Here is a 25204-nt window from a genome sequence, read left to right as displayed (position 1 = left end):
CTGTTGCTGTCACTAACGTTACAGTCACCTCTATTAACCCAAACTCTAACAATTTTTTAATCAACACCCAATGTCTGAATAATTTTGGTGTTAGACATCCCATTGGCATGGAAGCCTTGTATCTCAGCATGAGCTTGTATGTGATTAATGTCAGTTTTTTAAAGATGGCCTTAAAAAAGATGAAAAGATAAATAAGCACAGACCTATGTACAAACAAAGGTAAAAATTAATATACTGTATGAATCCATTAAATTGAAAAAAATCATTGCAACACTGTCTTTTTTATGTCCCTGATTAAAATTTGGAGATTACATTATTTTCTTTTTGTTCTTTCATTAGGTGAGAATATAAGGAAACATAAAAAAATATTTAATGACAAATTTTCATCAACCTACATATTACAGGAATGTTAAATTTGTGAGAATGATCTGCTTAGAAGTGCACCACCACAACAAAAGTTTCCACCAGCTGACAAATGGCTGTAGTGATATGTTCACTATGATTCATTAAGTAATTTAGACTAACATGAAGTTCATACAGCCAGCACCATCTGTTAGTGTAAAGTGGTACTATCTCCACAGAGCATCTCTTCATAAGAAATGGAGAATCTTCCCATACACTTTGTACATTACAATACACTACATGTCCACTCCAGTGAAGGGGATAGAAATTGTTTCATACTAGCTTGTACATTTGCTCAAAGCACATATTAACTTTACTGAATCAAAGTCAAATGTCAGTAAAATGTTCAAAGTATTATGTAGTATTTCCCAAAATTACTATCTTACTAATGTTAAATTCTGTCAGAATATTCATGATACTTTTCACTTATTGCAAGATCATCAGCATCAAAATATAAACATCAAATTTGCACTGCATGAAAAACTAGGTATGCTACCATGTATATTCAATAATTTATTGATATATTAATATTTCAGTTCATGCTTCCTTGGAAGTGCCATACACAAAACTAGACGTTACTTCAGTCAATATAGATGTTTCAAAAGAACAAAAACCGTATTTGTTGGTCGTTTGGTTGATTTGGGGGAGGGGACCAACTACTACTGTCACACCTTAGCAACAGATCTGACAGAGAACCAAAGAAAATTCTGGTCATACAAGTGGGTCTAAGGCTTTCATTCAGTCCCTTGTTGACCTGGCTGGTGTGACAGTTGAAAATAGCAAAACGAAAGCTGAAGTTTTAAATTTCACCATCAAGAAATTGTTTACACTAAAGAATCATACAAACATACCATCATTTGACCATTGGACACTCTCCCATATGAACGACATAGTAATATGCATACCTGGCATAGAGAAACAACTGAAGAATTTGAAAGCAAATAAATCACCAGGTCGCTCAACCAGTGCAAAGTCCCAAGCAAATGGAAAAAATTGCAAGTAACTTCAGTATAAAGAAAGGTAAAAGGATAGACCTTCAAAGTTACAAAGTTGGAGCATATGGAATAAATTCACAGATATGTGAGTGACTCAAAAGACTTCTTGATTAATAGACCCCAGTATGTTGTCCTCGACAGCAGTGTGTTCATCAGAGAGAAGGGTATCATCAGGAGTGCCCCATGGAAGAGTGACAGGACCACTGTTGTTATCTATATACAAAAATGATTTGGCTGACAGGGCGGGCAGCAATCCATGGTTGTTTGCTGATGATGCCATGGTTTACAGTAACGTGTTGAAGTTGAGTGACTGTACGAAGATACAAGATGACTTAGACAAAATTTCCAGTTGGTTTGATAAATAGCAGCTAGCCCTGAATGTGGAAAAATGTAAGTTAATGCAGATGAGTAGGAAGATGAAACCTGTAGGGTTTGGATACAGTATTACTAGTGTCCTGCTTGACACAGTCAAGTTGTTTCAATATTTGGGCATAACGTTGCAAAGTGATATGAGATGGAACAAGCATGTGAGAACTGTGGTAGGGAAGACAAATATTTGGCTTTGGTTAATTGGGAGAATTTAAGGAAAGAGTCGTTCATCTGTAAAGGAGACTGCATATAGGATGCTGGTGTAACCTATTCTTGAGTACTTTTTGAGTATTTGGGATCCATACCAGGTCAGATTGGTGGAAGACATGGAAGCAATTCAGAGACAGGCTGCTAGATTTGTTACCAGTAGGATCAAACAACATGTAAGTGTTATGGAGTTGCTTTGGGAACTCAAACGGGAATCCCTGGAGGGAAGGCAACAGTCTTTTCAAGAAATGCTATTGAGAAAATTTAGAGAACCAGCATTTGAAGCTGACTGCTGAACGATTGTACTGCAACCAACATACATTGCGTGTAAGAACCATGAAGATAAGATATGAGAAATTGGGGCTCATATGGAGGCATACAGACAGTTGTTTTCCTCTTGCTCTATTTGTGAGTGAAACAGGAAAGCAAATGACAAGTAGTGGTACAGGATAGGCTCTGTCACGCACCGTACAATGGCTTGCAGAGCATCTATGTAGATGTGGGTTTAGATATGCTTGATGTTGTGTTTCACATAACATAATTTGCAGTGTCCCAACTACTTTCTATGCACTGGCATATTTTCTGTCTAAACATGGTCTTAGCTTGTTTATACCCCACAAAAATATAGTTCACTGTCCAATAGCTTTTTACCACTGTACATAAATCTGGATTTTCCGTTGTTTCACTGTCCTTTTTAATTGTTTAGGGTGAAACAAGCCTCAACATATCCAAGTTGTAATTATACCTTGGTGGGACAGTTCCTCACCTGGTAGGGCACCATATGTAGCTATACTGATGTAATTCTTATAATCTTTCCTCCATAGCATAGTTTTGCCTTGGTAGCAACAATCTCAAGCACTGCAAAGCTGAAAGTCTAAATGAGTGTCGGATGATGTTTGCTCAAAGATGTACATGACATCTTAATTTAGTTTGCCCTGACACACACATTTAATCTTCACTAAGATTGATTACTGTTGTGACTCGCCGATCATTCAAAGCGCCACCGCGCAATTACGCGCGTCCTCTACGTGTGGCGCTGTCTGCCAGCCATGCAGCAGCTGTGCCACCTAAGCGGCCAGCCGAGCAGCGGCTGCTAGACTGGGACTCAGTGCTCATTCAAATGCTAACATGTAGACATGTCTTGCTTGTCAACTTACTCTGTGGCTTATATGTGTTGTGTCGTTCTGAAATATATTTGTTAAACTTCACGTTATAACAATTAGCGACGAGGTAGTGGATTTTTCCTTTTCACCGTTGACCCACAGGGTTCCATGGCTACTGTCGAGCAACTATTGCAAAATCTCCTTGAACAGCAATCGCTTCTAACAGCGGCGATTCGCAATTTCGTCGCGGCATCAAATGCGGGGCGTTTCTCGTCGTTGACTGCACCTCCTTTTCCTCCTTATGACGAAACTGCGGAAGACTGGTCTGATTATGAAAAACGTCTTCGACAGCACTTCTTGGCATTTCATGTCACGGACGAACAAATGTATCGGTTGTTGTCGCAATTGGCTCCTTTGAAGGACCCTGCATCTTTGTACTTTGCTGAAATTTGCTCACTTCTGTCTGTCTATTTTCAAAAGCAAACGCATGTGGTAGCCTCTTGTGTTGCCTTTTATCATTTTCAAAAACAGCCACATCAATCCTATCGTGCTTGGGCTGCTGAACTTCACGGCCTCAGTCGAAAGTGTCAATTTGTTACTGACGTTCACAAAGAATCCTATGCCGATTCCATGGTACAGGATGCTATTATCCGGTGGGTGCCCGACAAAGAAGTTCGGCAACATGCCCTTCAGTTGGCGAATCCGACTCTAGATGAAGTTCTCTCCATTACGCAGTCTTTTGAAATTTCTCGCGCCGCTGGGGTGCAAATAGAGGCGTGGGGTGATGTCGGGGAAATACAACCTCTGTGCGCTGTTGACGACGCGTGTAGCATGTCCCCGCTTGCCAATGTGGCCACAGTGCGCTCCCACGTGCAGCCTCGGCCTAGCCGTAAACAACCCGCTAAGAAACTGCAGCAAAACCCCCGGCAACTTCCTTCATGTCCGCGGTGTTTTACGAAACATTCATGCGAGGATTGTTCCCAACGTTGGGCTGTGTGTCACAATTGCAAAAAGAAAGGTCATGTGTCTTCGGTTTGCAAATCCGACCGCATACATGATGTTCATGAACATGTCGCTGATTCTGATTCTGTGTTGTCTGTCAGTTGCACTTCTTCCCTTTCAGGGAGGTTATTCCTCACTGTCCAAATCCTTGGTTGAGATGTTCGCATGCAAGTGGATACCGGTTCTGCTGCCACCATAATTAATTCTCAGACGTATCTTCAGTTGGGTTCTCCACTCCTGTCACCTGTCACTCAGCAATTACGGACATACAATAAACAGAAGATTTCTCTCTTGGGACAGTTTAATACTGAGGTATCTTACAAATCCATCGTTTACACTGTTCGCATATTTGTGGTCGACCAGAGCAATGCAGAAAATCTTTTTGGTTTCGATGCCTTTCGCGTTTTTGGGTTCTCCATAGATGACTCTGTCAATATTGTCTCTGATGCTATTCCTTATGCTCAACTGGTTTCCTTGTCAACGACATTTTCGTCCCTTTTTTCTCCTGGGTTAGGCCGTGCAAACGACTTTGAAGCTCATATCATGCTCAAACCCACTGCTCGGCCTAAGTTTTTTCGGGCTCGACCCATTCCTGTGGCCCTTCGTGATCGGGTAAAATGGGAGTTCGATCATCTCACTACTTCAGGGGTCTTGCTTCCTGTCACTTCCAGTGAGTGGTCCTCTTCTGTCATTGTCGTTGCTAAGCCAAATGGTGATATTCGTCTCTGTGGCGATTTCAAAGCCACTGTAAATGCTCAATGCCTCATCGACACTTACCCTATGCCCCATCCTGAAGAACTGTTCACTAAACTTGCTGGAGGCCAGTATTTTTCTAAAATTGACCTGTCAGAAGCATATCATCAACTTCCTCTCGACACTGCTTCCCGGCAGTTTCTGGTCCTTAACACGCCTTTCGGCCTCTATCAATACCAACGCTTGCCATTCGGGGTTGCTAGTGCCCCTGCTCTCTTTCAGCGATTCTTGGAACAATTATTGCTCCCTGTCCCTGGGTGTATCAATTACATGGACGACATTGTTGTCACTGGCTCCACCACTGAAGAACATCTTCAAAATCTCCGCACACTTTTTCATGTCTTACAGACTGCCGGTCTTAAGTGTAATCTTCAGAAATCACAATTTTTTCAGGCATCTATCACGTACTTGGGGTTTCAACTCTCTCGGGATGGTATTCGTCCACTAAAGCAAACTGTCGCTGTGATCGATGCCCTTCCTCGCCCTACATCTGTTAAGGAACTGCAGGCCTTCTTGGGGAAAATAGCATACTGTCACAAGTTTTTACCGTCTGTGGCTTCGGTGGCTCAGCTGTTGCATCGCCTGTTGCATAAAAACGTGCCTTTTCACTGGTCTGTGTCATGCGATGCGGCTTTCCAGAAATTGAAGACTATGCTGAAACAGGCCCCGTGACTGGCTACTTATCGACCTGGCCAACATCTTGTTCTTGCCACAGATGCCTCTCAATATGGGGTCGGTGCAGTCCTTGCACACCGTTTTTCTGACGGTTCAGAACAACCCATTGCTTATGCCTCCAAAATGCTCATCGATGCCCAACAAAAGTATTCTCAAATTGAAAAAGAAGCTTTGGCCATTATTTATGCTCTTCATAAGTTTGGTGTTTTTCTCTATGGCTCAAAATTTCATCTTGTTATGGATCACAAACCACTTGTTTCCTTGTTTCATCCATCAACGTCACTTCCCAACAAGACTGCACACCGCCTCCAGCGTTGGGCTCTTTACTTGTCTCGTTTCTATTATGAGATTCATTTCCAGTCAACGGCTCAACATACAAATGCTGATGCTCTGTCTCGCCTTCCCATGGGTCCCGATCAGGCATTCGATAGGGACAAACTTTTGTGTTTCCACCTGGATGTTGCTGAGCAGCGGGTTGTGGACCGGTTCCCCATCACTGGGGACAGGCTGGCGGCTGCTACGGGTTCTGACCCTACCCTCTCCCGGGTTTCACGCTGTATTCAGAAGGGTTGGCCAGATCGCCCGTCCGCTAAGACTTCTGATCCGTTGCGGAACTACTACGCTTTGCGCTACCGCCTCACGGCTAGGGATGGTGTTATCCGCCTCTCCACTGACAATGCTTCGCCACATGTCGTGGTACCTGCATCTTTGCGTGCTTTGGTCTTGCGCCTCCTTCACCAAGGGCACTGGGGTGTGTCTCGCACAAAATCTCTGGCGTGCCATTATGTGTACTGGCCTGGCATCGACTCTGAAATAGCACACATGGTCACTGCCTGCGGCCCTTGTGCGTCACAGGCCACTGCCCCGAAGTCATCTTTGTCACTGTGGCCTTCGCCTGAGAAGCCCTGGGAGCGCATTCATGCTGACTTTGCGGGACCCTTTTTAGCTACTTATTGGCTCCTTGTAATTGACGCCTTTCCTTTCATTGTCTGTTGCACGTCACCTACCACCGCGGCAACCACCAATGCTCTTGCCCGCATTTTTTCTTTGGAAGGCCTCCCCACTACTCTTCACATTTAAGGCTCAGATGCGGAAACTTCTGACTTCTTCTGCTACTGATGATGTGCTTCTCCAGTTTCTGGCATCTTAACGTATCACCCCCATGGGCGACCACAACCCGGCTGAGCTCTTACATGGCCAACAGCCCTGCACGCCACTTCATCTTCTGCGGCCTCCCACCTCTCGACCGCAGGTGCCTTCCCTTGGCCGGTTCACTGCCGACGACTTCGTCTGGGTATGGGGATATGGCAGGCGGCCAAAATGGAGCCCGGGCCTCATCTTAAGACACCGTGGCAGACGCCTGTATGAAATCCAGATGGACACGGGTGTTGCAGTGCATCATTCGGACCAGCTTCGGCCTCGTGTGCCAGCAACGCCTGTTCCGAATGCCGCTACACCACTTCTGGCCCTACCTGACGCTCGGGATCTTCGCATCTCTCAATACTCACAACACAGCCCTCTCACCGTCATCGTGATGCCAGCACAAGAATGGACGCCACCAGGAGACATGCCCATGAAGGAACTGGATGACCATCCTCTGTCAGAGCAAATCTACTCGCCTCCCCCTCCAACGGACGCCGACACATCGCCCATGTCTCCTGTCACATCAACTGGACTTGCCGCAACGGGCAGATTGGCGCAGGGGGCCCCAACAGATTCAACCCCTACGTCTCCTGTCATCTTGACCCGTTATCATCGGGGACACTTCCGTCCGTACGGAAAGCCTCCTCCTCGAGACTTTACGGCGAGTCAAACAACGCCTATGGACGTTAGCCATCTCCAGGACACCTCCATCAAGACCAGTGCAACAATTTCAAAGGGGGGAAAAGTATTGTGACTCGCTGATCAATCAAAGCGCCGCCGCGCAATTACGCATGTCCTCTACGTGTGGCGCTGTCTGCCAGCCATGCAGCAGCTGCGCCACCCAAGCGGCCAGCCGAGCAGCGGCCGTTAGACTGGGACTCAGTGCTCATTCGAATGCTAACGTGTACACATGTCTTGCTTGTCAACTTACTCTGAGACTTATATGTGTTGTGTCATTCTGAAATATATTTGTTAAACTTGACGTTATAACAATTACCCTACATTACACACCAAGCATGGTAGCGCAATGTCTAGCACACTGGACTTGCATTTGGGAGGATGATTCAAAGCAGTGTCCAGCCATCCTGATTTAGGTTTTCCGTGATTTCAAATCACTTCAGGCAAATGCCAGGCTGGTTCCTTTGAGAGGGCATGGCCTATTTCCTTCCTCATCCTTCCCTAATTTGATAGGACCGATGACCTCGCTGTTTGGTCCTCTCCCAAAACCAACCAACCAACCTACATAGCAAAAAATAGTTTATATTTGTTTCTCTGTGTTTACTGTACAAAGTCAATGTGCTGAGCACAAATATTCCATTAGTTTATTCTTCTTCTTTCCCCTCCCTGACATAAATACTTTCTGGTATTATAACTCTGTGTCCTGTTTGTATGTAATTTATATTCTTACACTCATGCTGTGGGAGTTCAAAGCCCTTGGCTCTCTGTAGACTTCCAGTAAGATGTCGCACTTCAGGTGGAGCATTTGTATTCCAGATTTCATGCCATTTGCTGTCAATAGTGAAACTGCTATCAGTAAGCTGCTGGGCCAGTCGCAGGGTTGGATTTATGGAATAAAGTCAGTTTGTTGTCAACCCTGGAATATCTTCATGGATGGGAATTTGAATATTATTCATTATTGTGAAATATTCTTCCAACGGGACTTCTTGTCTTTAAGACAGGAGGGACTAAGTGGCTGAGTGTTGGAAGCCAGTGTAGTGGAGTAGTTTTTACATGCCCAGAAATGTTTGTATTGGGCTGAGTGTCTGTCTTATGTATGTGAGGTCTGTTGAGCCACACCAGAGCCCAATATCCAGCCATATAAAAAACTAAGCTGTGCACAGAAATTTGAATTGTATCTGCTGATGCTCCCCAGTTAGTAATGTAGAGTTTCGGCTTAAGGTTGTTTGGTCTGCTTAATTTCTGAGAAGCCTTTTTGGGATGCTTCTAGATAAACAGTGTACTATCAAGAGTCATTCCTATATAATGTGAGTGATTCTGATTGGAAAGCACTGTGTCTTTCACGGACCTCCAGTTTGTAGTCTGCTGCTCTGTTATTAAGTAGAAACTGCCGACTTCAGTTTTATAAAGTCTGTGTCTGAGTCTCAACATGATGAAACTAGTTTGTTGAAGTCATAAGTTGGAATGTTTCCAAAACTTTTTAACTCCGTTTGCTGAAACACAAGTGTTAGATTTTAGTACCATATATCCAAAACTTCTTTCCACTTGTTTCAGGTATGTCAGAAGGTTGACAAGTTGGAGGGATAATACTGACCCCAAGATGTAGTCCATTATTTAATTTCCTTTCTTTGATTGTGATATTACCCTGAACTACACTCAAGTGCCAGTCTGAGAGCACATTATTAATTAATCTCATTGTGTTTTGGCAGAGGGTGACTCTGATTGGCTTACGAACAAGCCCTTCCTTCCACAATGTATAATAAGCACCAGGTCAAGTTGACAAAGACTACAGATATCTTCAGTTGTTTCTGAAATCCGTCTTTGATGTAGGTATGCATGTAGTTAGGTTTAGAACCAAGTCCGTGCAGCTGTTTTTTGGTCTGAAATCTGTTTCCCGGATTCCTGTGCTTATCCTGTTTAATAGAAGTCAATAAAAGTTTGTATCAACAGCTGAGAAATGCTGTTGGATGACACCTTTTTACTTTATCTAAAGGTTTTCTTGGATTCAGTACAATAATAAGTTTAGCAGTTTTGAAAGCTTTTGGTATACATCCTGATTTTATTATTGATGTAAAAAATTTGATCAGCCATACCTCAGTCCTCTTCTTCCCACAGAGAGTTTGAAATTTAGAATGTATCCCAGCAAAATCTGTCCTGTCCTTACGTCCTGGAGAGCTGTTTTTCGTTCTTCTAGTGTGAAGTCCTGAGATAATTGTGTTTTGACAAGTGTTTCTGCCAAATGTTACTAAGCTCCTTTTTTTATTTTTTGAGTACGCTTTTTATTTCATGGGAGTTTTGAGATTTAAGTAGTTATGGTGTGATTGAGTAATGTATTTGAGATGGTGAGCTCCTTCCACTGAACTTCTTCAACAAGTTTCAGAGTGATGGCTTGACTTTTTAAAATCCAATTCAGTTGTTGTTTTGATCCATTTCTCTCTTCTTGATTCATTCAGTCTTTGCATCTCCTTATGGTAACCCCTTGGTACACATTCTTTTTACAGTCGAGATATAACACCATCAAATCTGTCATAATTTGCATGTGAAACTCATATCCTTCTGATTATTATATCAAGTTCTTAAGATAATGTTCCCTAGTTTGCCCTTTGAAAGTTCTATCATGGTCTACAAATGGTTTGAATAACTGGAATCTGGCACCCTATTTTGTACCTGCCTGGTCAGTGTGAGCTGTTTGAAAAATCAACTAGAAATATTCTGGATACATTTAGGGGCTGGTTTTGATAGTTTTGTGTTAAGAAGCAGAGGTGTGGGTTGTAGTCTCTGTTACAGCCACAGATCTGAATGGAGCCTGTCACATAACTAAACCTACCCATTGTGGAACAAGTCTAGTAACTGCACAGTTTTGCCAGGTCACCACCAGAAAACACTGATGTAGGATCTGTCCTTAAAATGGATAGCCATAAGTTTATATTTAAGTACACAGTTGAAAGTTTACCAATTTTTAATCATGTCTTTAATATTCTACCATTGATGACCAAGTCTCTTACAGCCTCTAATGTTTACAGGTAGTTAGTATAGACATATGTGGAGCATAATAGTTCTTACCTCATCAGAAAGTAAAAGAGCACAAAGTAAAGATGAAGTGATCAAAGGTCACTTCACATACAGTTTAGTAAATATGGTACACATCTACATCTACATCTACATCTACATGAATATAATAGAGGGAAACATTTCACATGGAAAAAATATATCTAAAAAGAAAGATGATGAGACTTACCAAACAAAAGCGCTGGCAGGTCAATAGACACACAAACAAACACAACCACAAACACAAACAAACACACAAAATTCTAGCTTTCGCAACCAACGGTTGCCTCATCAGGAAAGAGGGAAGGAGAGGGAAAGACGAAAGGATTTGGGTTTTAAGGGAGAGGGTAAGGAGTCATTCCAATCCCGGGAGCGGAAAGACTTACCTTAGGGAAAAAAAAGGACAGGTATACACTTGCACACACACACATATCCATCCGCATATACACAGACACAAGCAGACATTTGTAAAGGCAAAGAGTTTGGGCCTTTACAAATGTCTGCTTGTGTCTGTGTATATGCGGATGGATATGTGTGTGTGTGCGAGTGTATACCTGTCCTTTTTTTTCCCTAAGGTAAGTCTTTCCGCTCCCGGGATTGGAATGACTCCTTACCCTCTCCCTTAAAACCCAAATCCTTTCGTCTTTCCCTCTCCTTCCCTCTTTCCTGACGAGGCAACCGTTGGTTGCGAAAGCTAGAATTTTGTGTGTTTGTTTGTGTTTCTACATCTACATGGATACTCTCAAAATCACATTTATGTGCCTGGCAGAGGGTTCATTGAACCACCTTCACAATTCTCTATTATCCCAATCTTGTATAGCGTGCAGAAAGAACAAACACCTATATCTTTCCGTACGAGTTCTGATTTCCCTTATTTTATCATGGTGATCATTTCTCCCTAAGTAGGTTGGTGTCAACAAAATATTTTCGCATTCAGAGAAGAAAACTGGCTTATGGAATTTCATGAAAAGCTTCCATCGCAGGGAAAAACACCTTTTTTTAATGGCGTCAAATCCAAATCCTGTATCATTTCAGTGACACTCTCTCCCATATTTTTCAGTAATACAAGACGTGCTTCCCTTCTTTGAACTTTTTTGATATCCTATCTGGTAAGGATCCCACACTGCACAGCAGTATTCTAAAATAGGACGGACAAGCATAGTGTAGGCAGCCTCATTAGTAGATCTGTTACATTTTCGAAGTGTCCTACCAATAAAATACAGTCTTTGATTAGCCTTCCCCGCAACATTTTCTATGTGTTCCTTCCAATTTAAGTTGTTCATAATTGTATTTCCTAGGTACGTATTTAGTTGAATTTACAGCCTTTATATTTGACTGATTTATCGTGTAACTGAAGTTTAGCGGATTCCTTTTTCACATGGATGACCTCACACTTTTCATTATTTAGGGTCAACTGCCAATTTTTGCACCATTCAGATATCTTTCCTAAATCATTTTGCAGTTTGTTTTGATTTTCTGATGATTTTATTAGTCGATAAACGAAAGCGTCATCTGCAAACAATGTAAGGCAGCTGTCTCCCAAATTGTTTATATAGATAAGGAACAGGAAAGGGCCTATAACACTACCTTGGGGAACACCTGAAATCACTTCTGTTTTACTTGATGACTTTCCATCAATTACTATGAACTGTAACCTCTCTGACAGGAAGTCACAAATACAGTCACATAAATGAGACATTATTCCATAAGCACGCAATTTCACTATAAGCCGCTTGTGTGATACAGTGTCAAAAGCCTTCTGGAAATCCATAAATATGGAATCAATCTGAAATCCCTTGTCAGTAGCATGCAAATAAAGAGCTAATTGTCTTTCACTAGAACAATGTTTTTTAAACCCATGTTGACTGTGTCAATAGACCATTTTCTTTGAGGTAATTCATAATGTTCGAACATAATATATGTTCCAGAATCCTGCTGGATATTGACATTAATGATATGGGCTTGTCATTAAGTGGATTACTCCTACTACTTTTCTTGAATATTGGTGTGACCTGTGCAAATTTCCAGTCTTTGGGTAAGGATCTTTTGTTGAGCAAATGATTGTATATGATTTCAAGTATGGAGCTAATGCATCAGCATACTCTGAAAGGAACCTAATTGGTATACAGTCTGGACCAGAAGATGTACTTTTATTAATTTATTTAAGTTGCTTCACTACTCCAAGGATATTTACTTCTACGTTACTCATGTTGGCAGCTGTTCTTGATTCGAATTCTGGAATATTTACTTTGTCTTCTTTTGTGAAGGCATTTTGGAAGGCTGTGTTTAGTAATTCTGCTTTGGTAGCACTGTCTTCAATAGTATCTCCATTGCTATTGCACAGAGAAGGCATTGATTATTTCTTGCCGCTAACATACTTCACATAAAACCAGAATCTATTTGAATTTTCTGCCAGGTTTCAAGAAAAAGTTTCATTGTGGAAACTGTTATAACCATCTCGCATTGAAATCCACGCTAAATTTCAAGCTCCTGTAAAAAATCGCCAATCTTGGGGATTTTGCATTTGTTTAAATTTGGCATGTTTGTTTCATTGTTTCTGCAACAGTGTTCTGACCGGTTTTGTGTACCAAGGAGGATCAGCTCCAGCGTTTGTTAATTTATTTGGTATAAATCTCTCAATTGCTGCCGATACTATTTCTCTGAATTCAAGCCACATCTGGTCTACACTTATATCATTAATTTGGAAGGAGTGGAGATTGTCTGTCAGGAAGGTGTCAAGTGAATTTTTATTTGCTTTTTTGAAGAGGTATATTTTTTGTTTATTTTTGGAGGATTTGAGGATTACAATATTGTCTCGCTAGAACAACCCTGTGTTCACTAATCCCTGTATCCATTTTGATGCTCATTATTAACTCAGGATTATTTGTTGCTAAGAGGTCAAGTGTGTTTTCAAAACTGTTTACTATCCATGTAGGATCATGAAGTAACTGCTCGAAATACTTTTCAGAGAATGCGCTTAGCACAATTTCAGATGATGTTTTATGCGTACCTCTGGAATTAAACATGTATTTTTGCCAACATATTGAGGGTAAATTAAAGTCAAGGCCAACTATAATCGTATGAGTCGGGTACATGTTTGAAATCAAACTCAAGTTTTCTTTGAACCTTTCAGCAACTGTATCATCTGAATTGCGAGGTTGGTAAAAGGTTCCAATTATTATTTTATTCCGGTTGCCAACAATGACCTCTGCCCATACTAACTCACAGGAACTACCTATTTCAATTTCACGACAAGATAAACTACTTCTAACAGCAACAAACATGCCACCACCAACTACGTTTAGCCTGTCTTTTCGCAATGCCATTAGGTTCTTTGCAAAAATTTCGACTGAGCTTATCTCAAGCTTTACACGATACCATTTCTCAGCTAAATCAAAACCATGCATTTTAATGGATACAGATTTTGTCTACAAAGTATACCCGCTCAGTCTTGATTAAGTAAATCTGAATTTTTTAGAACTGCATCCTGAAGCTAAACAGAGCAAAAACTGAGGCGAGATTGGCACTGTATGCACCTGGTAACAAGCCTGAGCAAAAACTAAAGTAATACTGATTGAAATGGTGCAAGCTTTAGCCTTATAGAGGCTCACCCTAATATTGTTCAACTTCTTTAATTTGTAATGATTTATAAATTTTATAGGTAGGAAAGTTCATCTTCCATTGGCATTGACTCTGTCATATTTCATTTGTATATTATTTCTCTTGAGCAGCATCAATGCAGTATTAATTTATGCTCATGCTGTTGGGGATCCCAGGTTTCTGACCATGGAATCCATCTTGCACATTAAAATTTAGTTACTTAAAATATAGTAATTTTTAATTAAGGACACTTGCTCGTTAATATTAACATCAATTGACCCAGAAAAATTAGGTGATCAAAAGTATATCAACAGATGTCAGAACTTTACAGTAGTTTGGCTATAACTGGCACAGAAATTTTGGATCAGGTGAAATCTGTAACTAACAAAAGCTTTTAAGCTAATTAAGTTTGTGGTAATGTAAAAACATTATTGAAAAGGGGAAGATTAGTTCTTTAATTTTAAAGTAGCATAAAGGTGGTTTGATGAACCTTCTGCCATACACTTAATTGAAAACTGCAGAGTAATCATGTAATGTAAATGGATAGAAAAAAGATCTACTCACCAAGCAGTGGCGTGCACACACAAACACACACACACACACACACACACACACACACACACACACACACACACACACACAAACAAAAGGATTTGACTTTTACAAGCTTTTGGAGCCAGTGACTCCTTCTTCTGGCTGAAGAGCTGAAGAGTTGAAGGGGAAGGAAAAGGGGTGAATGAAAAGAACTGGAGAGGTTTAGGGTAAGGGGCTCAGTTTAGAAAAGTCACCCAGGTCAGGGGAGACTTACTGGACAGGATGAGAAGGAAAGACTGATTGTTGGGGAATGTACAAGATGAGATTTGAAAACCTGAGAGCTTAAACGTGGAAGACAGGCTAATATGCAAGACAGAGATTACCATTAAAATATTGTGCATGAGAGAATAAGAATGAAAAACTAGGTGCAGTGTATGTAGCAGATGTGGGAGGGGGAACAGCAAAAAATAGACAAGTCAGAAAATGAAAGATGTAGAAGACTAAAATATAGTGAAGAAAGGAGTATTTACTGAGAATAAATGCTGAGACAGAAGGATTAACATAAATTAAGGCCAGGAGAGTGGCAAGAACTAAGGGCATGTTGTAGTAATCATGTAGATGTAAATGTAAAGTGGTCTTTCCTTCTGAATATACCTATTATCTCACAAGATGTCTGCCTCCATAGCACAGCAGTAGCATTACTGCCTACCACGCAAGGGGGCCCAGGTTTGATTCCCAGCAGGAGACTGGGTGTTGTGTGTCCTTCATCGCCATTTTCGTCATCACAGACACGCAAGTCACCGAAGTGGCATCAGCTAAAGAGACTTGCAATACGGCGGCCAAACCCCGAAAGGGATATCCTGATCAATAAATGCCATAGCATCATTTCATTTTTCACCCCACAAGATTTTTCCTATGGTAATAAAAATGAATTTTTATAATTGCAATAACTTTTAATTGCCATCATTTTGGACAAAACCAATTATCTCACAGCAGTCAGAATATCTAACTGAATGATTTGAATAATAGAGTTTTGTGGGGGGATCTGTTACTATCATTTTGATAATATGCATACTATGTATACTATGTACTTAATGTAGCAACTTTTACATCAGAATCTTTTTTATAAAGAAAGTTAAGGAAAATTTTATGTAGACTTCAATACATGAAATAAGAGTGCATACACATTAGGATGGTGGGTGTCAACCTGCTTTGTTACAAGCCTTATCTTTTGCATAAAAAATGAGCCTTAGACTATTTTCTTCAGCCCATTCTTCAAGTGCAATACCATTCTGATCACTGGTATTCTATTTCCACTTTGCAAGCTGTTATAATTGCTTATATAGATAGCTGGGTGAGGGAGTGAAAGTAAACTTCAGGTGGTTGCTGGACTTGTGGTGGCAGGTATACCTTTGCTACTGTTATCTCATCAACTTTTATAGTTATATGCTGGATGTCATTTTCAATATTTACACTCAATAAACAAATGTTTTATATATTACGGTGAATATAAGTAGCACAGCCATAGGTATGATGGTATGTTGCACCACGGGTGCCATATTCAGCTATTCTGCCTCTCTATAGAAGAATATTTACACTGTTTATATGATTTTCTTGTCTAATGGCAATGTCCATATTCTTTTCTCTCAAGATCTCAGAGAGAATCTCACCTTATGATCTGCTGGATCTTTTTGAATTGAGCTGTCATATTCAGAGACTAGGTCCAATATTCTTTGTCTTGTGTCTCTGAGAAAAGCTGTTTAGATGTAAATTTGATTTCATATGTATTACTGTCAAGATATCTTACTGTCAAGGTAGTTCTGACTGCCAGATCACTGTTGCTTATGTAGCTACAACCAAAGGTCATGTGTAGAGTATTTTAAGCTTCACGTATGCAAGCAAAGTTTGACCCTCACTTTCATAGAAGAATTGCTGAATAAAAATATGAAAATGACACTGTGTGGATAACCAAAGTGCAATAGCAATGATAAAATCATGTCAAATATCAAGAAGAAGCAGGCATATTGATATGAAGTATCATTTCATCAGTGATGAATTGAATCATGGTTCATTCAACATACAGTACTGTCCAACTCAAGAGCAACTTGCTGACATTATAACTAAATCTCTTCAAAGTATTGCTTTTAAAAGACTGGAAGAAAAGCTGATGTTTAATTGAAATCTAAGCCTTTTGCTTGTTTAATAGGTATATTTTCAGAGACTGTGATTTTAAATCTTAAACAACACAATATGTTATTATCTCACTAAATAGCAAGATAATAACATATTATTTTCTTTAAGATATAAAAAGATCATAAGCCGGCCGGAGTGGCCGTGCGGTTCTAGGCGCTACAGTCTGGAACGGAGCGACAGCTACGGTTGCAGGTTCGAATCCTGCCTCGGGTATGGATGTGTGATGTCCTTAGGTTAGTTAGGTTTAATTAGTTCTAAGTTCTAGGTGACTGATGACCTCAGAAGTTAAGTCGCATAGTGCTCAGAGCCATTTGAACCAAAAAGATCATAGTAAACAGAAACAATATGTAACTGATAATGTAAGAGCACAGTTGGTATCCATGCATTGTTTCTCTAATAAGTTGGCAATGTGGGTTGGTTGTTGTGTGGATAAGTAAAAGAAGTTAGAGCTCGTACGGAAAGATATAGGTGTTCATTCTTTCCGCACGCAATATGAGATTGGAATAATTGAGAATCGTGAAGGTGGTTCGATGAACCCTCTGCCAGGCACTTAAATGTGATTTGCAGAGTATCCATGTAGATGTAGATGTAGATGTATGTTCTTCAATGTATTCCATGAACAAAGAGGTCCCATGTAGTGTCTCCAAAACTAAAACTTGGGTAAATATCCCAATTCAGATCTCAACACCCACACACCACCAAAACACTCAAGTAGAGCTCTAGTCAAAGGTACAGAAGCTTCTAATCAAGCCACAAACTGCTCGCTCCATCCAGCAGTTCTTTTTAAATCAGTCTCTTCTGTTCCCTGGGATCAGCTCAGGCAGTATGAGTGCTGTATTGTGTGGTAATTCCATAGCAGATCAATTTCTTCTTAGTATCAATAACTGATCCCCCTGGCTCAATTCCTCCTGCCAGAAGTATTGTTAACTTATGTCATTTTGGAGTCAGTGTCTGAAGAGCTATCTCCTTGGGTTACAAGTCCTCCAGAATGTGTAGTGGTAAGAAAAATGAAAGTGACTGGTTGTGTTATTTGTGTATTTCAGTAGATTATTATCCCCCACCACTAAACACTTTGTATGTGTTAGTGGCATCAATATATGAAAAATTTGGGTGATAAAACAAATAAACTTACCCATGCAGTAAGTCTCCCCGACCCACAGTTCTGGGTGACTTTCCTGAAATCTACCCCTTTTCCTAGACCTCTATAGTTCTTCTCCTTCACCCTTCTTCCTTTCCCTTCAAACCTTTTGCCTGAAGTAGGAGCCACTGACTCCAAAAGCTTGCCATTTACAAACGTCTTTTATGTGTGTGTTGTGCCACTGCTTTGTGAGTAGATTTTTTATCTATCCAGGTAAATTATTTTGTAAATAAATTATGAGACAGAACTGCTGGCAAGTGTTTTCCAAAGCTTTATGGCTTTTAATGTCATCACAACACATGGAAAATTCAAATAATGGAAAATCCACAATGGAATATGACAATGCTATGAAAAGCATAGTTGCTAGTGCAGATGCTGAGTCACAGACAGGCACAACAAAAAGACTATCAGAAAGTAAGCTTTAGACCAACAGGTCATCTTCAGAAATAGACAACATACACACATATACTCAAGCAAATGCAACTCACACACACATGACCACAGTCTTTGGGTGTTGAGCAGGGTGTGAAAAGTGTAATACTACCAATAAATGCATAGAAAAGTAAAAATGAAATGGTACAGTCTCTAGCTTTCAGAACAAACAGTTCCTTCCAAAATTAGATCAGAGGGAGAGGTCAGGGAAGCATAAAAATGAAGCATAGATTACCCACACACCAGGATGAGAGGGACCCACCACTAATGATGACAAATAAAGTGAAGGTCAAGGGGAAAATTTCGGAGAGAGTACTGTAGGTCCAATTCTCTCTTGTGCCTCGCTTTCCCTTATATTTCCCTATGTGTCTGTTAGCAGTACTGCATGTTTCACCTCCAGAAAGTAATTAGTGGCCAGCAGTTTTGTCTCATAATTCATTAGTCACTAATAAGATGTGATACTTGTTGCTCGTAAATGTTCATACCTGATTTTTTTTTTTTTTTTTATAATCTGAGATTTCATTGTCGTTTGATTTGTGAGTATACACGAAACAAAGAATAGATTTCATATTACAAAGGGTCATCTGTTTAATTTGTTGCAGAAATCCAACATCAGAGAAGAATGACCTGATTAACATAGACTGGCAGCCACTAAACCTTTCAAGCCCAGCATACCTGGAGATAGGCTCAGACCTGATGATGAAACAAGGCTTTTACTACAAAGACAGGATGCAGTTGTGGGACAGATTGTTCCCACTCCATCAAAATATCACCTCTGGCACCACAAAAGAAACAGGACTAACAGTGCAACAAGTTCTTTTAGTTTTAGTTCTTTGGTGTTTCATTAAATAGCTCACTTCCTTAAATCTGCAGCAAGACGTACAATACAGTTCTCTTGAAAGTGGATTGTTAATGAGATGTTTTACAGTTTTAAATGATGTTTGAGAAAGTTCATGCTATCTTCTCTGTCAGACTGTAGCAATAACTGTAGAAAATTTCAGATAATTTGTGAAGTTTTATAAGTACTGATACTAAATGGAAGGAAGCCCAGTTTGAAAGCATGTCATACTAATTTTGGTAGAGGGAACTTGTGATGTTTGTTGCTGCATTAAGAGAGCACTTACTGTGTGGTGACACAAGGAGAAGCAGCATCAAATGTATAGACTTGAAATGACCATAGAAACTGAAATTGTGTGCCAACTGCAAGGTGACACTGTACATGTGTGTATGATCTGCAGTAATAAAATGGTGATTATACTGTTAAAAATGTGACTCTCATTAGAAATTATTTCAGCACACATTTCTTTCAGGATTCAGTATAGTTTTCTATTAAATTTAGAAAGTAAATAATAGCTAAGAGCTAAATTGTGAAGATGGCCTGCAACTTTTATATGATACTTATAATGAGCGAAAAATATGTCAGGATGAGGTTTGTACTTTTTTTAATTGGATTCATTTATCTAATGTCTTTACATTGTCAGTTTCTATATACCTAGTGTAACCACTGACTTACTATCAGTTACACTCTTAATTTGTTTTATCATTTTTTGTTAAGTTAACTTAATGGCCACCTATTTCTGGACACTGGCTCTGGGTAGAAGTGTGCAGAAGTCACAGGGAGCTCAGAGCATCTGACATTTCTTTAATTTCTGTTTTCATTGCCCTGTGGCAAGCTAGTTGACTTGTTATGATAACATTCAAGTATTAATATGTATGTGGAACAGGACAAATTTAAATATTCTGTATTTTTCTTGCTGAATCTAGTCTCTCAATATTGAGAGATCTATTATACAATGCTTGAAATTAAATATTTGTGACTAATTTTTTCAGTAAATTCAATTTCTTCACAATTTTTCTACATTCAATGCTCATAATTTTTAAGAAGAATATCAGAGGACTCCAGGAGAGTGTCTGTGATGGTGAAGCCAAAGAAAAAGAATCAGTGCCCACTGCTTATATTAAAGAAAAAAGAAAATATTGTGAAACAGGCTTGCTGATTTTGTGAACATTATATGCAAAAGTAACAGGCAGTATAAACAGTTAGCTATCATAAATGAGATTACTGTTACCATTTAGTTATAACTAAATGTAATAAATTTACTGAATATAAAATTCTGAAAATTAATGTGTCATTCTGCAGGTTTTCTTTTTTCTCTCTGTGTATATTACAATGTTCCCTACACATTACCTTGATCTTCAGGTCAAAGATTGTAGTTCCATTGAGGCTCTTAGGACATCAGAGCACCTGATTTTTCACATTACCTGTATTTGCACTCATTCTAGGAAGATTTTTATTCTGTCACTGTCTCAGACTGTTGCACTAACTAGACTGTGGTTTGTAAGAAACCTTTTGTTTTTATACATCTTAGGCCTGTTCCCAAAATCTTTGCCACTTTCCATTATCTCACTTGTATGAGTGGGAAGTGTAATGTCAGATACTGCAGCAACAGTTACAATTTCCCAAGGTTGTTGTGTTATTGGTGTCTTGAAAAGAAAGTAGTACAGTTGCCTAGCAAGTTGTGTCCAATATGTTTTCATTTTCGCATGTTTGCGAAGTGTTATCTGAATTTTGCACTATGAAAATTCATGTAGTGACAGCTACATTAGAATTCAACCAGCATAAGATGAGACCTGATCAACCATATCAATAATTTATTATCAGTCTTCAAAACTACAGTTGTCATTGCAAATTTCAACCTGAAAATCCTGTGTCAGCAGTACTATCCATAGGCCCTTGTCTGAGATATTGTGATTAGATTAGCCTCCAACAATAGGATAAGATCACAAATGCTAAGGCAACAGGACCTGTCATTAGCAGATGTGTTAAGGATAGCACAGAGGAACTGGTAATATTCACATTGCATGCAGTGTCCCACTAGGTAGGTACACAGGCATGAGGAAGGAAAAGTCTCCACATACTATGAGGCACCTCTTGTCAAGGGACCTATGAAATGAGCAGCAAGCAAAAATATTGTTTACATGCCACCAGCATTTGGTGAGAAGAAAGTCATCTGTTACTTGCCTCCTCATTACAAGAAGTATTAAGACTCCCTTTGTGTACTCGATGTTATATCAAGCATTCATGTTTTAAAGTGCATTTAAAGATGCAGTTTGCTTTTGATGTGGAGTACAGGTACACATCAAAAGCATTTGCAAAGCTAAAAAATGCAAAGGCATAGATGGTTCAGAACGTACATGAGATTAGAAATTAGTGTAATCTAATTACAGGTTCCCAAAAAAGGCCATTAACAGAACTACTATGGGATCAAAACAAGATGACTTGTCAAGTGCACATAAGCCACTCAGTCTCAGTGCTGAACTGGAACATGTGTCTGTTATTATGATTTTTATTTATTTATTTTTTATTTATTTATTTATTCATGTTCCATTTATCCATTATGCAAGAGAACTGCATGGATACGGAATGAGTCATAATTATACATGGGGACAGTACTTACAGAGGCTCATAGATATAAATTTTAGCATTCTGTAGGTACAAAATATGCTAAAAATGCTTAGGAATTTCCTACAGTGAGAAGAGGTATAAAACAATCAAATAATAAATTACAATTTCTACAATGTCCAGAAACAATCCTTGAAAGATATTAGAAGAGTGAAAAGGACATATGACAAAAATAGACTAAATGAAATTGAGGAAGACTTCAAGATAAATAACAAGAGAAATTTCTACAGAATTTTCAGGGAAAATATAAAGGGTTATCAGCCTCCAAATATCTGCTTCAAAAGAACAGATGGATATCTGGAAACAAATATTACAGAAAACTGCAAAATAATTAAGAATTATTTTGATAAATTCTTCAATTGCAAGAATCCTAAAGAAAAATTACTCTACATGAAAACAGTTCCAAACCCAGATACAAAGCCACCTTCAGTAAAAGAGGTAGAAGAGATTATAAAACATCTAAAAACACAACAGAGCCCCAGGAAAAGAGGGCATTATTTCCAAGTTCTGTAAACTCAAATACCAAATCATCACAAAGAAAATCCATGAAATCCTTATAGAAACATGGAATACAGAGAAAATTCCACAGGAATGGCACTGTGCACTGATTCACCCACTCAAAAAAAAAAAAAAAAAAAGGGTAATAAGACAGACCGTCATGATTACAGAGGTATCTCATTATTACCGGTCACCCACAAAATTCTCTCCATGGCATTACTCAACAGAATCTAACCAAAAGCTGATAAAAGATAGGCAAATACCAAGCAAGCTTGAGAAAATGAAGGTCCTGTATTGAACAAATATGGAACCGGCAAATGCTCCTCAAGATCAGACAGACAAACAACACTGTAGTCATATTCATGGACTTTAAGAAGGCCTATGACTCCATAGACCTGGCAGATTCTCTTTGACATATTAAAAGAATATGGAACAGACAGAAAAACTAAGACACTCATACAACAGATATCACACCCAAAATAAAATCTGTGGGAGAAATCTCAGGCCCATTTGAGATACATACAGGGGTCATACAAGGACATAGTCTCTCACTGCTTTTATTCAACATTGTCTTGGACAAAATTATGAAACAATGGGAAGAAAAAGTAAAAGGAAATCAACTAGGAAAAATGTGTGCAAACAAGATAATCATAAAATGCCTGGCATTTGCAGATCACCAACCTTTGTAGCAAATAACTGACCAATTTTCTCAAGAAGTTTGCGCATCACACACAGCAGAGAGATAGGTCCGTAGTTCTTGGGATCTCTCTTGTCCTCTCCAAGCTTCAAGATAGCTATTATCTTCGACTCCTTCCATTTGTTTGGGATATTTCCAGTCTTAAGTATGGAGGTGAAAAATTTGCAAAACCATGTGCATGCTCTTGGACCTACGTTCTTTAGAAACTCTGGTAGGATTCCATCAGGTCCGGCAACATTCCTTGATTTGATGTCATTTATTGCAGTTATCAACTTTTCTTCAGAGACAGAGCTCACAATGTCTGACTGTTCTGCACATTTCTTCAGTGCTTTGCATGGTGAGTCATTCGAACAATTGGAATCAGGTCTAAATTTGACTTGGTGCAGCTTCATAACTACTACATGACCTGGCATCTGTACCTTAATGCATCAAAAACAGTAAGCACAGTGATGCACCTGAATAACAAATAATCAGATAGGAAGTTGTGCTTGAATATTGTAGGCCAGAATATAATACATGAAAGAGCACCAAAATACCTGGCTGTTGAACTAGACCGCAACCTAAAATTCAAAGAATACCTGCAGGATATCAGCCAAAAACTCAGAGGCAGAGTCAATATCATCCAGAAACTCATAGGCTCTACCTGGGGAAGTAATGCTACAACACTTCGCACTTCCTCCTTGGCTCTAGTCTACAGTGTTGCAGAATACTGTGCACCTATATGGGCCAACAGTTTGCATGTCTATAAAGTAGATGTTTACCTAAATGACACCTTGAGAACAATAACTGGAACAGTGAGACCTACCCCAACACCATGGCAAACATTGAACCTCCCTCACTCTGCAGACACCACACAATCCAAAGAGAAATGCAAACAATTGCTGCTGACACCACACTCCCAGTACATGTTGATCTGCACGGCTTGACATGGTTAAAGTCAAGAAATCCCTTATGACATCACTCCTCAAACAATCGGGACACCATAGCATAATGGAAACACCTATGACAACAAGCAAGTGTTAACAATGGTCACCTCATTAAGAATCCAGTTGATCATGTTCCTGGCCTCAACATCCCGAAGAACCTGGGTGGCACTAAACAGAATGAGAACTGGTGTTGGATGGTGCAACGAGCTGATGGCCAAGTGGGGCTATGTGGACGATCCTCACTGTGACTGCGGCGAAATACAGACAGTGCAACCGAGGGAGGTGGTGCAGTGGCTATCACACTGGACTCGCATTCGGGAGGACGATGGTTCAATTCTGCATCTGGCCATCCTGACTTAGATTTTCCATGATTTCCCTAAATCGCTTCAGGCAAATGCCGGGATGGTTTCTTTGAAAGGGCATGGCTGACTTCCTTCCCTGTCCTTCCCCAGTCTGATGAGACTGCTGACCTTGCTGCCTGGTCTCCTTTCCCAAACAACCTAACCTAACAGACAATGCAGCACATAATTGAGTGTGAAACTCATGGTTTTCAGGATAGTTCACTAGAGGATCTGCATAGACTCACAGACTGTGCCATTTCTTGGCTTTGTAATGTAAGTGTTTCTGTTTAATTGTTAATTTTTTTGGCAGATTACAACATGTATGCCCTATAGGTTTATAAGTACTATAATATGTATAACTAAATTTATAATGAATAATGTTTTGTTACATTTGCATGTAAGTTTCCCATGCTGAATGTGTATAGTACTATAAGGCATCTGGCATATCAAACAAAAAATAAAATAAAGTAACTGAACAATGATGCCCAGTCAAAGAATGGGAAGTCCAGGTTGCAGCATGACAATATTATGAAAAGGATTGATTGCTACTCACCATAAAGATGACATGATGAGTTGCAGACAAGCACAATAAAAGATCATTACACATTGAGCTTTCAGTGAAAGCCTGTATTGTATTTCAATGATTTACTGCACTGTATCATGTGCTTTAATTATTTATGTAATCGAATCAGTGTTAACTGTTGTGTAATATGTATGTAAAATTATGTACTAATGTACAAAGTCAGCTGTATCCCACATCAAATATTTAGTGAATGGATGCTTCACCAATAAAAAATACAAAGAAAGGCATCGACAGATGTAGAAGTGACTTCATGTGTGCCATAGTGACCATTGCTGTTCATGATGTATATTAATGACCTTGCAAATAATATTAATAGTGATGTCAAACTGTCTGCAGATACTACAGTTATCTGTAATGAAGTAGTGTCTGAAAGAAGTTGCACAAATTTTCAGGCAGATGTTGATAAGATTTCAAAATGGTGCAA

General features: G+C 39.5%; 1 protein-coding gene across 1 annotated transcript in view; it reads left to right on the top strand.

The window, feature by feature from the left end:
- Nucleotides 1–20362, top strand: part of LOC126163040 (esterase E4-like) — a 167318-nt gene extending 146956 nt beyond the window's left edge. The window contains exon 10 of the mRNA XM_049919915.1: nucleotides 18875–20362. Coding sequence (XP_049775872.1) covers nucleotides 18875–19124 — 250 coding nt within the window. The 3' untranslated portion in view covers nucleotides 19125–20362. The remainder of the gene's footprint in view (nucleotides 1–18874) is intronic.
- The last annotated feature ends 4842 nt before the right edge of the window (nucleotides 20363–25204 follow it).

The sequence above is a fragment of the Schistocerca cancellata genome, chromosome 2 (genome assembly GCF_023864275.1).
Source record: "Schistocerca cancellata isolate TAMUIC-IGC-003103 chromosome 2, iqSchCanc2.1, whole genome shotgun sequence".
Taxonomy (NCBI): Eukaryota; Metazoa; Arthropoda; class Insecta; order Orthoptera; family Acrididae; genus Schistocerca; species Schistocerca cancellata.
Note: the sequence above shows the minus strand (reverse complement) of the source record. Positions and strands in the feature narration are given on the sequence as shown.